This window comes from Calonectris borealis, chromosome 4, assembly GCF_964195595.1.
Source record: "Calonectris borealis chromosome 4, bCalBor7.hap1.2, whole genome shotgun sequence".
NCBI lineage: Eukaryota > Metazoa > Chordata > Aves > Procellariiformes > Procellariidae > Calonectris > Calonectris borealis.
The window spans coordinates 57,839,057-57,853,482 of record NC_134315.1 but is presented as its reverse complement, the minus strand read 5'-3'; the positions used below and the strand labels follow the sequence as shown (position 1 = coordinate 57,853,482).

General features: G+C 38.6%; 1 protein-coding gene across 4 annotated transcripts in view; it reads right to left on the bottom strand.

Moving 5' to 3' along the window:
* GSTCD (glutathione S-transferase C-terminal domain containing) overlaps positions 1–14,316 on the bottom strand; it is a 75,009-nt gene extending 60,693 nt beyond the window's left edge. The window contains exons 1-4 of one of the 4 annotated variants that reach the window (XM_075149682.1): positions 13,728–14,211; positions 9,853–10,011; positions 4,530–4,961; positions 2,426–2,887 (exon numbers count right to left, since the gene is read on the bottom strand). In XM_075149682.1, the coding sequence (XP_075005783.1) occupies positions 2,426–2,887; positions 4,530–4,940 (873 nt within the window). In that variant the 5' untranslated portion in view covers positions 4,941–4,961; positions 9,853–10,011; positions 13,728–14,211. Of the gene's footprint in view, positions 1–2,425; positions 2,888–4,529; positions 4,962–9,852; positions 10,012–12,379; positions 14,212–14,259 lie in introns of those variants that run through there. The other 3 variants (XM_075149683.1, XM_075149681.1, XM_075149684.1) reach the window with 3 other exon arrangements.
* Positions 14,317–14,426: the final 110 nt, after the last annotated feature.

The following is a 14,426-nucleotide window of genomic DNA, read 5'->3' as shown; positions in this document are numbered from 1 at the left end:
AAGCTTGTACTACTAAGCTCTACCTCTTTCCAGAGATGAGAAAAGGGTAGAGGGAGAAAACGGGGGTTAAAAAAAAAAAGTAAATAAAATAAAAGCCAAATTGCATGGCTTTATTAGGCTGAAAACATATTTGGATATATTTTCCTAATCCAGATGTTAAGATATTTGTACAACAGAATCTGCAAGACACTGGCACTTACTAGGTAAGTGCTACAAAAAACCCAACAACCAACACACACACACACGGAATCTCCTTCTCAGGCCCAGATAAATTTCGTACGAAGTGAGAGATACACCACAAAAGACTCAATAACCAAGTGACTAAGGCTCTCCCTACAAGTGGTGTGAGATAAGCTTTTAACAAATCATTGATCTTAAGGTATAGAGACATGAATATTTTACTGATTCAAATCACAGTTGAGTTGACACAACTGATAGCTTGGCAACTGCATCCTGGAGTGCAGGAACTTCTGAAATCAGCTTTGTCACTTGCGACAGTGTTTCTATAGTGACATTCTATGTCGGGGAGCAAAGATTTATTCCCCAGTTTTCCACATTCCGTGTGGTGCCCTGACGGCCAGCTCTGTCAGTGCTTTTCCTGGTTTATCTTGGTGAAACTCTTCGAAGGTTTCAAATTCCTCCATATAAAGACTGGGAGGCCTTTTGAGATCTCTAAACACATCACAAGACCCAAAATAGTCCTACACTCAGAACAAAATTTTGCATATACCCACTATATACGGTGTCCATATTACTTTGCTAGCATACACTGTTTTTCGTTATTGTGCTGCGAAAACCTCCTGATGTGAAGGAAAGAGACAAGGATGAAGACAATTGAAAACAGTCCATTGGTATTTGTCCAGTATTGAGAATGTGCTAAGTTGACTGCAACGGAGAAGAAAGACAAAGGCATCTTTGAACAGACCACACTCTTTGCATTTCCAAACTACTTACGCAATCTGGAAAACATTCAACTCCCCTAAAGGAAAGTATGGACTTTCTATCAGTACATTATTGGACCATAGAGAGAACACAGATTCTATTAGAAAAAAAAATTAAGCAGCCAATCTCATAGGACTGCAAAGAGAATCGTAATTTCTCAGTTACAAACTTCACTCCAAGAGCTTCTAGCAACGTAACCTTTTCCAAGGAACTTCTCCTTTCACTGCAGTAAACAAAGGACCTTCCACAAACTGTGGAAAACAGTTTAGTAGCAACAATACTATCAATGACAAAACTACAGATTACTGAAGTTTCAGGGCCTGAAGCATATCCCAAAGAAGCTGGCTCCCTAGACACAACACCTCATTTCTGAGCAGGGTCACAGTGATCAGTCCTTGCTTGAAGAAGAATACAGATTAAGTTTTGTAAAAACAAAACTGCACAGAAGAATAAAAGGTTTGTTGATATGTAGGTATTATGCTGTCCTAGACACGCATCTTTATCTACAGATGTGCAATGAAACTGGCTTATTTTGTGGAGGGCTTGATAAAAAGCACCCATTTGAGAGAGACTAAAGCTGTGTTGGCTACACAGGAATGTTTCCTCCCAATCAAAGAAGTCATTCTTAGGAACTAGAAGAAAACAACAGCAGAGATTAAGAATAACTAACCTACTATGAGGAGAAATAAGCAAATCAGAAGTCATAGCGCACCATATTTTAAAAAGAAATATTTGCGGACAAAAAAAAAAAAATTCTCAAGAGAATCTCAAGAAATTACATACCAGTAGCATAAACTTCATTTGTTTGGAAGTCTTCCTCTAATCAATACCCGAGTACCTCTTCAGCTCTCTTATGTGTAAGGAAAGTCAAGGATTTACACCTCTAAAAAGTCACTATAGTCCCTGAATCTCTCTTCATTCACTGCCTCCCTAAAAGGCATTCCTAGAAGGTACTTGTTTTCTTTTAGGCATACCTGTCCGTGTCAAGATAAAGTTACATAAAGTTTCAAGTCTTTGCTGAAAAGAATTCCAATTCACATAATATCCATGTAGTAAAAGTACAACAAACTGGGTAGGAATTCATTTTTCTTTGCCCCTCCGTACACTGAAACCAAAATTAAAATAGGTTCCTGCTTACCTACTTTTTTTCCTATGCATATTACAATGTACTTTAAGTGTCCATTTTAAGTATTTTCATGAAGGAATTTTCTGGGCAACTTGGTGCCAAAATATTTCAGCATAATAATTTAACAGTTAACAGTGTTTACTAAGTATTGATATGCTATGTATTTAAAAGTAATTTTGGTGATCTCACCAATCCCTGGTTTTTGTTTGTACAAAAACAAAGACAAATCTCCTGTTTCAGGCAAAGTTCACATTGCAAATGCCACAATATATTTTAAATTAACACATTTTACAACCTTCCAGTTCTTAAAAAAAACACATATACACTACTTAATATTTGCAGAACTTGTTGTCTTACCAAGAACTGATGGATGCATGGCAAAAGCACTATATCTGCCAAGGTGAAATAAAGTCCTTCTGCAAAAACGTGGTCCAAAAGCGGAAGGTCAGAGGTTTTTGTTCTCCTGATGTGAGGAGCCTCCCTGTTGACTGCATCTGATACTTCCTGGACAAGTAGCTTGGAGAAAGCTATGCTCAGTTCCAAACTTGGGAGTGGATGTTCATACATTTCCACTGTTTTTCCTCCCTCTGTTGCTTCTTTACCTAGTACAGGCACTGCAGCCTTGGCACCTGCCTTCTGTTGTTGAAGTTTTTGCCTTCGAATTTTGTCATCATTATGTACTCGGACAGGTTCTCCAAGCTTCCTTTCAAGCTGTAAAATGTCAGGAGGAATAGCCTGACAGTGCTCAGGAGACGCCGTCAAAAATCCTTCAACAGCCAGAGGTATGCTGATCTCACAAAGTCTGGTCCACTGGCTAACCTGCCAGATAAATTTATGTAATTAATGTCTCTACAGAAAGGGAAACAAAATCCAGGCTACCTTTCTGTACACTTTAAGCAAAGAAATTCCAGCCAGAGGTGGTAACTCCAGCTTTTAACACATTCTTTGGTAATCCTAGAAGCTCAGGTATTTTGTATTACTTTTGCGATAGCAGAATTAGGAAGCTAAATCTTATATATAACAGAATGAACAGTTATCCAGTATAGCATATTTTTATTCCTTATTACTGGCATAAGATTAGGGTGGCTGCGTAACTCATGAGAAGAAAAGCTGTGATCAATTTATATACATCATCTCTACCAAGTGCTGGTAATAAAATCAGAAGATTACACCAAACAGATTTTGAGCACATTTATTTTACAGAAATACATTATATTATTAGTGGTTTTTTAGCATGCAACATCAAAAATCTTTAGTCTAACCGAACAACACCTTAAAAAAAATTACTCATTTTTTTCATGTTCTTATCCTTGTCCTCTTTTCCTTATTATCTGTACTTAAAGGTTTTAAAACTTTTTAATTCAGTTTACTCACTTTGCAGCCATCTGAAACATAGAATCAAGTTTTCCAGCAGTTCCAAGAAGAGATTAGAACCAGAAGTTTCTGGAGGATGTCAGGGACAATTTCTTCATGCTAGTGCTAGGTGGACTAACAGAAGGATATGCTTCCCCAGATCTCCAACCCAGAGATGAACTGGGGTGAAGGCACAGTAATCAATGGCAACCATGGATGTAGCAATCATGACATACTGGAGTTCAACCTCCTGAGAGGAGCGAGGAAGGCAAGTCTAGGTGGATGAACTGCCAGATGAGTAAACTGCTATGTGATAAATGGGCTGAAATACCAACTCAAAGGGTAGTAGTGGTTAATGGTTCACAGTCTACCTGAAGGTCAGTTAGAACCGGAGTTCTTTAGGGGTCTATGCTGAGGCCTATTAACTACCTTTACCAACGACTTGGAGGGGGAGATGGAATACACTCATGTCAAGGATGACACTGAGTTCAGTGGAGCAAACTCCAAGAAAGGGCTGCCATTCACAGGGGCCCAGACAGGCTAGAGAACGGGTTGACAGGAACTTCCCGAAACTCAGTAAAACATCCTGTATCTAGGATGGACTAAATCCCTGTGATGGAAAAGGCTAGGGACTGACTACCCGGCCAGATAGCAGCTCTGCTGAAAAGACCCTGACCATCCTGGTGAGCATAAGCTAAACATAAGCCACCAGCGCGCTTTGGCAGTGATGAAGGCTAACAGTATATGGTGCTCTTGAAATCAAAATTAACAATAAATTAAGTATTTCTTAGTTTACTTCAAACTGGAAGAGCTGTACTTTATAACTCATTGAAACTATACTGTTGGACACAAAATAAAGATCTGACGCATTTTTTTGAATCTTAAGGTTCTTTTTGTGCTGATAGAAAGCAGTATCTTTAAAAAGAATTATTTTTCATCTTTATGCCAAAATACAGATACTTCTCCATTGAGGAAACTTCAGTTTCTAAGCAAATTAACTTTCTTACTAGAAGAACTTAGTCTACATCAATATTAAGAGTCTACTTCAGAGTATTTAATTGTTGTAAGAAAAACTATTAAGGTATCCAAGAGAAAGAGAAGCACTCACTTCAGCACAGGCTTTTAAGCAGGTCTTCTTAAAGCCTAAGAGTTCCAAAACATCCTTTTTAGATGGATCTGCCTCATATGTTTTCTGTATGATATGCCTTAAGACAACGGAAAGCCCAGCTCGGCAGAACTTGCCATCTTTCACGACAACAGCAGGTAAACAGCAGCTCTGCACAATCACTGGAAGCTGACATCTGGAGATTAAATGGACCTCAAGATCGCCAAGGAGGTTTTTTGTCACAAACTGATCATCCACATTTTCACCAGTCGGCACTAAGAAAATTTTGAATAATTTGCAGTCACAGTAGGATAGCAAAAACAGTGAAATAGATGTATGAAGAGGAAAGATACTATCTCTGTACTGATGAGAAAAACCCAAATATAAATGTTCTTCAGCGACACTATCTTTCATCTTCCTCCTGAGCTGAAGTTCCTGAAATAGAAATCAGAACACAACATTCATAAAAGAATACAGAATTTAGAACAAAAAAAGAGGGTTTGAAACAGTGGTCCTTCCACTATCTGCTAAAACTGATTTTAACATAAGACACTATTAAAGACATCCTGCCTGAATAAGTGGACTGCAGGCCCTTCTTGAGAGAAAAGAATGGTTTCACATATACACTATCTCTTTACATACAAATCACTGATAGGGAAATGATCTGTGTAAAAATTTTTTTACATTTTAGTGTACTTCTGGCATTAAACAAAACATACAAAACCAAAAGAAAACATTTCCTTTTAGATTTTTTAGTTTATAAATATTTTATAGCGAGTTTTTTTTTTTTAAATCAATAATCTCCCACAACATTAACCATATATTACTGAAAAAACAAATTCTGAGCACATATCTACAATAGTCCGTTTCCTAATGCACACATTTGTCTTTCTGTAACTGTTAGAAGGCATATATATAGGGTATTTAGGCCATATTGGTTTCTGTATTAAAAATTAATCTAGAGCCTGGCAAGATACTAACTGAAGGTCAAGAGGACATGTAAGAAGAAAAAAAACGTTCATTTCGAGAATGCTACATGAACACCTCAAACACACAACTGCTTTAAAGCATTTAAATACAACAGTAACATAGCTGAAATTAACGTCTTCTCATTATATTAAAAACTTAAATTCATCTTCCTTATACTTGGTTGAAAATTACATTTCTCCTATTAAACTATTCCATACCAGTTTAATAGAAAACAACGATGCAATAATTTTTCTGCTCCATCACTCAATAAAATTGCCCATTAACTTAAAAATCACAACTCGTATTGAAAAGCTTTAGACACTAGATGGCACTCTTAAAACAATCATTATAGAAGAAAGCTTTCTTATAATAAGAGAAAGACATTTGAATGTTGCTAAGAAAGGCCAGTATGGGCTTTTTTATATATATACATATATACGTATATATATAAAGCACAAGTGACATTGGAACAGCATCAGCCTTTCAAATAACTGTCTAGATTAATAAGGTCTCTATACAGTTACATGAATATGATGTAATTATTTAAAAAGCTAAAAAGGTTTTTGTTTGATATATGTAGATTATTGGATTTTTTTTTCATGTAGATATGTACATCAAATTTACTATTTTATATCATCTATCACTGGGCCAAATCAATTATCCAAAAAGAGGCAGTGGAAGAATAAAATCAAGTCCACCTGACATTAAGTAAAGATCATAATAAGGATTGTCATACTGAAGTATTTTTAAACCATTACATTACATGACTTTCTCTCAGAACAACAGTGGCTCAACATAATAGTACCGTTGCTTTTCTTTAATTAATACACCTGCCACACAAAGAATACTACAATACATAATAAAATACCTACTTTCCTAAAAGCTATTTTATGTGGATAAATCTTGACAGCATATAAGTTGAGACAGACTCAATACCCTAAGTACAGCTCTGTGGAGGAAACTATATAGTGAAGGTACTGTTGAGGAGATTAGTCAAGAAGAGTTAGTCTTACCTGCTAATTCCACAGTTACTAGCATTTAAACTCATATCCTTGACTATAGTACTTCTTTCAATATTAAATAGTACCCTTATATGCATTTGGGTTGTTTTTATTTTCCATGGGAACCCGTAGAGCATACAACCCCATCTTTTCCTGGCCACTCTAGCCACTCAGACATACGCATTCACCTTAAAATCACTTCACTGCTGAATTTTTTCTTCTGGTTGACTTACCGGACATAATCAGCTTTTTGGGTCATTATCATGCTGTATAGAACTGCTAAATATTTTGGTAAATTCTGAAGAGGTTTCTATTTCCAAAGTATATTATTCTGTAGTTTCCATGTGTTAATCACCTTTTCTTGCAAATTATTCCAAATCCACCACTCGGGACTGCACAAGTAAAACATTAACCTTCTCACAGGTACGCTCAATAGGTACACCGGCCCTTGCCCATTTTCACCCAGAGTAGCAGCTTGACTGGTCAAATTCAACCATTCTCAGGGATACAACTATCACATACAGAAGTCACACAAACCAGAAAAACTAATACTGGGATCTTGCTGAAGCAGGATAAGCAGATGCTGACTAGAGTTACCTACTCCATTCTCTTGACAGTGTCAGAAAACAGGAATAAGTATGCAGCCCACTTCATTTAGTCCATAATATCTTAACTTAAAGTCACTTCCCTCAACCATTTTAGGTAAGGCTCTGGATTTTGCACTGAAGCAAAGGTACACTCAGGAAAGGTCTGTTCTTCTAAATGCCTTGAAGAGAGAACCTCTGGGAGGCAGCTGGGCCAGACAGCATAAGGGTGGTTACTAACTTTTTCAAAACTCAAAGTAATTTTTTGTGAACATACACAGTAATTTACCTCTACTCAGCTGCAACATGGTGGAATATACCAGAGAGACTAAATTATTTTTCTGAACCTAAATGAACTTCTATAAAGACAGAAAGAACGCAGAAACGGTGACATTCATGATCTACCTACACAGCAGCACTGTGCTCACGCTGTAAAATCAGAACATTTTGCAGAATTGACTGAGGAAAAATTATTCTGGGAAGGAAGGAAAGGCCAAGACTTTTCTTCCTCCTCAGCCAGAGCAGTAAATTAATGTCGTTCAGCATGTAGCCGCAAAAGTGCCCGTGTAAAGGACATGGTAGAAATGTGCAACTGCAGGTGACAGGGAGCCCAGGAAATTACTTGTTTTGTCAGTGGCTCAGACCTAGATAGTGTCAACCGGTCTTGGTATCACACACTGAATCAGCTTAGTACCCTCTAGTCCCACAACTTGGCAGTTGTGAAGAAGTTGTGGAGAAGTTGGCTCTTCTCCACAGAGTCTGTTCAGACTCTGATTTGGCTCTTTCTTGTATTCTCCCTCCTCAGGTAAAGCCACCTCATGTAGGCTTGGTACTGCTTAAAATAAGCTTAGATAGCCTATGAGAGGGGTTCTCACTTACGACTGTCCAGTACAACACAAGTTACTGTAGTCAGTGACTAGCAGTCCTCCAGTACCTGCCTGTAATTATCTACTCACAAGCCCAAAAGGACAAAAAAGTTCTCCACTAACTCTCCACAGAATTATACAATTCACCTCCATGAAGCACAAAGAACCAGTGAACAGGTCTACAGAGGTAAGCATAATGCTCAGTATGATTTGAAGTTTAGCTGCTCAAACACAGGTAGCTATATTAACCCCAAATTAAAAACAGAGCTTCCATTGCTCATTGACAAGATTCTCAGGGCTCTTAGCGAAGTTGCAATATCTGCTGCTGAATTTTCTGATATATAAAAAAGCCATTTCTACATTTTCTTCTAGTTGGATAGGCAGCTGTTTTTAATAAGTTTTCCAAAAGCTAGACTCTCCTTTAGCTAGGTTTTATGCACATGTTGAAGTTGCATTTATCCCAAAAAGCAAAAAAATTTAAATAACACTCACTCATAAAACATTCATTAGCTACTCAGATTATTGTTTTTTTTTAAAAGTACTCATAAAAAATTTTAGAGGGGCATTCTTATATCAAGGTGAGGGGGAGGAGAAGGGTTAGGCTAAGGCAGCTGTTTTGGTTAATTACTTTCCCCACATGGGAGAAGGGGAAATCCAAAGATGAAAATTATGGTCAATATTATGAGAAATTCCGTTTTAAAGAATCACATAGATAGTGACAGTATCAATAGAGCAACAATTAATCATCCCAGTTAGTAATTCTGAACCAAATAAAAATGAACTGTAAATTGCTAATTTCTGAAAAAAGTGCAAGCAACTAATATCTTACACTTAACAGCAGAATAAACTCCAGAGCAGGAGGTAACTCCAGCTCTCATCACAAAAAATACAAATGTCTCATTTCCTTGGTTTTCAGGGACAGTTAAGAACATTGCACGTTTCACAAGATCGGGTCTTAAATCTGAGAATAGGTACTTACATACACAAATGATTTCCAAACCCTGACAAACCAATCTGTCATTTCACCATTTATACGGCAGCGATTCATTTTGGTTCATACAGGCAATCAGATCTCTCTCAACTAAAGGTCCTGATCCTGCAAGCACTCATAGTACCTGACCTGAAGGTGTCTTTGCAATATACTGTCCCATCATTTCCAAATATAGTCCCAAATTCTTCTCATATAGTATACTACTGCTATTTTTCCTACCAAAGTCCCTTTCTCTTCTCAAATTTGCAGTGCTACAACACTGAAATTGGTTTCCCAGAACCATACTCCCTGTTCAGCTACTGATATGGTCAATTTAGATCTGAGTTATTAAACTTACTGTGTGGAGTGGAACAAATTATATTCTTAATGTCCTGGTTCTGGCTGGGACAGAGTTAACTTTCTTCCCAGTAGCTTGGGGGGGTGTGCTGTGGTTTGGGTTTAGTGTGAAAGGAGCGTTGATGGCCCATTGATGCTTTGGCTGTTGCTGGGGGGGAGGAGGGAGGAGCACAGCCGGGGTGGTGGACCCAGCTGGCCAATGGGGTATTCTATACCATGTGACACCATGCTCAGTATAAAAAACGGGGGGGGGGGGGGGTCGCGCCCCCCCCCCGTTTGTGACATGCTGTCGGTGAGCAGTTGCATTGCGCATCGCCCGCTTTGTATATTCTGTTATTGTTGTTGTTCTCATTGTTATTATTACTGTTCTACTTTGTTTTATCTCAATTATTAAACTGTTTTTATTTCAACCCGGGAGTTTTCCTACTTGTGCCCTCCTGATTCTCTCCCCCATCTCTCCGGGGGGTGGGGGGGGTGAGCGAGCGACTGCGTGGGGTTTATTTGCTGGCTGGGGTTAAACCATGACACTTCACTAGGGTCCATTTAGGACAATAATACTTTTCCGTTTCTGCAGCTAACCTTCAAGGGATGAAAAGTTGAGCTTCACTCAGGAGGAAAACAAAAGAAATGTTGCACTTAAAGCTCCTGTTTGCATCCTCCAGCTGTTTCTCTCCTTTGCTCTGCCCAGCGTGGTGGTCCAGGGACACGCCTCCTTTACAGTTGTCAAAGAACTTGCATCTAAATTCCAAGGAAGCCCAAACAAACATGTTAAATTATGTATCTTTAAATTCGTGATAATTCAGGCTCAAGTATCAAACTAAGTATTTTTAAAACTCTAACTATTGACTTAACGAAGGTTAAGATTCACTTGTCAATTTACTCAGGTTTACTCATCCCTCTCCTTCCAATACTCACACTTAATTCTTCACTTTATTTCATCCAATTGAGAATACAAATTATTAAGATGAAGGTACCATCCTCAAACAAGAACAGGTAAGTTTATTAGCTGATATTTCTGCTGGTGATCAACAGTTAGACAATTAACAGTGCTCATGTTAAGATAAGCTACCAAGTGAATACCCCTATGAGCTGAGCAGCGGAAGATGTTTTTCAGAACTCTCAAGGAATGAAGGCCACTGTTTTGGTTCATACTTGGAAGTTACTTTTTGCAACCAGATTGGCTGTAAGTTGTTTCTAAGTTAATTCTTAGTATCTACAAGATTCTCAGGGAGCAAAGGACTTATCTTTCTGTCTTTCTTTAAAACAGTCAAAAGTTTAAGGGGTTTTTGCTTTTTTAATCCATTTGTATTCCACATAAGAGATTTCAGAAGGCCAAAAAATAGCAATTAAGTTAATTTTGGTCATAGATAAGTAAGTTGAACAGCCAAATGACAATCTGAATAAAGTAAGTCTCTATTAGAGATTCAGTTTAATTGCAACTATAGAGCTCACAATGCATGAGGTAAACACAAAAGAAATTTTAACCATTTTAGAACTTCCTACTACATGAAGAAGCAGAAAAAAAAGAAGTCCTGAGCTCAATTGCTGAGAAAATCTTTTGTAAATCACTTTTCCCCATTTTCTGACTTCTAAATGCATCTGTCTCCTCTACCAACTCCAGAACACTGAAAAAAGTTCTCCACCTTTATTTTTCATAGAACACTTACATGGACAGTGTAATTTCTGACCTCATACAGAACTTTCATACAGACTGTGCAATTGCCAAATAACATGCTTACCTTGGTAACTTAAGAATATTTTTTTTAATTCATATTTGAAGTTATAAGATTTAGACTAACCCAGCAGGTCTCTCTTGCTCTTACTCCCCTAGACATCAAAAACCTCTTCGCCACAAAAAAGATCATTCAGTGACTACCTCAAAAGTTTATCTAGGAAATTTTCTTTTTCAGCCTCAGTCAGATAGTGACCAACATAAAGCCACCTGCTACATTCAAAGGGCCCATATCTTGAATTACAGGGTAATCATTCAAATAGAAGATTTTCCTCTTTCCCCATTCAACATTTGTTTCTAGAATTACTAAGATGAGAGCAGCATTATTAAAATACTGTAACAGAGATTTTAGAGAAGGATGAAATGCACATTAGCTAATACCAGAAACAAGATTTTTGTCCTGGACACAAGCTTTGCCACATGCATGGCTACACTGCAAGAACTTCATTCACTAGCACTGTCAGAAAGCTCGAGCGCTGATGTTTGTCCTAATTCATTCTGGCAATTCAACTCTCTACACATGCCACAGATCTCTATCCTCTCATGTTTGACTAGATCACCATAATATTTCTTCACAACTGGAAGCACTGAATCTTATTCCTTTACTACAACCATATACCACAAATGATTGATCTGACATGCTGTTAACTAGTATTTTTCCCTTATGCCTGAATTTAAATTTTGCTATTCCACTTGTTTAGAGAGAAGTTAGCAATTTCTTAGCAAACTGGAAAAGAATAGGAAATATTAACTATGGGGATGTTTAAAATTACGTACTTTTCAGACCAGGAAGACAGACTTTGTTTCAGACTACAAGGTAGAGAGGGCTAGCAACAGAAAACTCCACTCTGCTTTTTGCATTGAGCTTTTCAACATCAACAGAATTACTCCAATACTTTAATTCCCACAAAAACTTGAAAAAGTATTTTTAACAAAACGGGCTTCTGTAATGACTGCAACTCATTACATATTTATTTCATTAGAATAGCAAAGCATTCAGTCTGGATTTATTTATATTGCTAGTTACTGTAAAAACTTCTATGTCCCCTCATCACAACAGTAACTGAACGTCTCATAGATTTTCCTCCCAAAAGCCTTGCAAGGTGGAAGTTTCCTGTGTTCCCATGCACGTGAAAAAGCTGAAGCACAAAAGTGAATTTTTAGTTCAGCATCACACAGGAAGCCTGTCCTAGAGCAAACCTAAAAATCATTTTCCTTAAGGGTTTTGTTGTTTGTTTGGATGTGGGGTTTTTTTTAAGTCCAGTCTATGAATACACTGTAAAACTACAATCAGGCTAATCTTATTCCCAAGTCTCTCACAGAAGAGAAACCAAAATGAATCTGTCTGGGAGTCCTGACTATAAGTGACTTTACCTGTGTTTCCCTTGAGAAGGTAAGGTCTTCTTGCATCGTCACTTCAACTGTGCTGTACACTCTTACGCTGCCATATCCCATCCTTCTCCCATCTTCTACTTCAGAGAATTCCTCCTAACAGCTTGTCTTTAAGCACAGACGTTTATAAAGTTTCGTTTCCTATATTTTTTGTTTCTAAGATAGTTGTTTTTCTGCACTATTTTGGCTCTGCACAGTACATCTTCCTTGTGGATTTATGCAGAGCCTTTCCTCTGGAAGATTTAATAGCCTACCTAGTTGCCCATTCTCACTTATGTATTTTCACGTAACTACTATCCTTCATTAAATGTGATAAATTTATGAATCCCTTGGCAGCTTACTAAGACAAAAGCAGCCACAGATATGCACAATAAAACAAAACATGTACACAGAACTAACAAAACCTACAAGACATTACACTATTCACTCATAGTATTTTTCCCGGCACTTTTTTTTCTCTAATTAGACTGTAAATTCTCTGGGAAGAGACGGGTTTTTTATTCTATACCAGTTTTATTTACATAGCCACTGTTGAAAGAGGGAAGGGGAGAAGTCATGAACATCACAGGATTTGCAACGTAACTTAAAGACAAGATAAATAATGTTGTCTACCTTTGGTATAAAAATCCCCTTGACTATTTAAAAATAATAAACATTAAGCAAGTATAATTTTCACTAACTGTACTGTTTGCTACCATTTTCTCTTCCTTTTCAACATGCACTAAACAACAGTTAAATTAATTTCACTGAGCTACTGTGTTAACGATGTAATAAAAGAAAATCGTTGGTTTAAAAACAAATGTTTCCCAGGAAAATTAAAAAATTAAAAATAAATAATTAAGTACACAAACATCCTCCTCCTTTTAGGTCCTGAAAAAGATCTCATTTATTTGTTGATTACTATGTGGTAAAACAGAACTTTTGTTAAACAGACACATCAACATTCGAGAAAGGTTCAACATAATAAGCCATTTAAAAAAGTAGTTTTCCTCCAGCAAATATTTAACTTAGTACAAAGTAATATTTGTGCTTTAAGGTAAATAGCTTTGGAGGTTGGGAGTTATATTTCTATCCAGACGATCAATTTGCTGAATGAGTTTAGGGCCACCATTGCATCCTCTAGTAAATCCAAAGAGAAGCACACAAGCTTTTCATCAAGAGCTTCAAGCCAGAATTTCAGAAAGTTGTATCAATAAAGTAAAAGTTGTTAATGGTTCAAGAAAGTAAGACACAGGCTATGAAGAACAGAAGCCAAACTTTAGAAAGACAGCACACTAAAACTTGGTTACTGCAGAAAGTAATACCACTGAGTTAAAATTCCTTTGCAGACCTATTCCATAAAACCTCCACTCCAAGCTTCTCTCAGCAGTTTGTCAGCCCAGAAAAATCGGACCTGGTAGTCAACACTGAAACCTTTTATTTCTTTTTTTTTTTTTTTTCTTCCCCAAAAGCTTAGCCATAAGTCACCAAGCGTCAGATGAACGACACGAAGGCTACAAGTGTCTTTCCTGCCATCAGCTATTACTGGTCTTCACCGATAAACACCTCAACAAGGCGTTTCCAGCCAACCCTCCTTCACGAAACAGAGACCTAACGGCAAAAGGGGCAGACGCGGCCGTTCTCAGTCTGGGGGCCCAGGCGAGGAGGAAGCAGAAAACCGGGGCTCCCCAGGGCTGCGCAGAGGGCGCCGAGCCCGCGGAGGACCCCCGGGGCTGCCCGGCTGCTCTCCCTCAGGCAGCTCCTGCGAGCGCCGACCTCTTCCCGCCGCCGGGGCCCGGTAACGGCCACGAGACAATAAGACCAGCCCCTCCCCCAACGGCTCCGTCCCCCCGCGCGTGAGGCGGGCGCCAACCGCCGCTTACCCCGCCCCGCCCGCAGCGCTCTCCCGGCCCCGCACGGGGCACTGCCGCTTCCGCCCCGACTCCGCCCCTTCCTGCGCACGTGCCTCGCCGGGCCCCGGCCCGGCCCGCACACTTCCCCCCGCCCACAGCGCGGGGCGCGCGCCCGGAACGGCTGTCTCCGGGCCCTG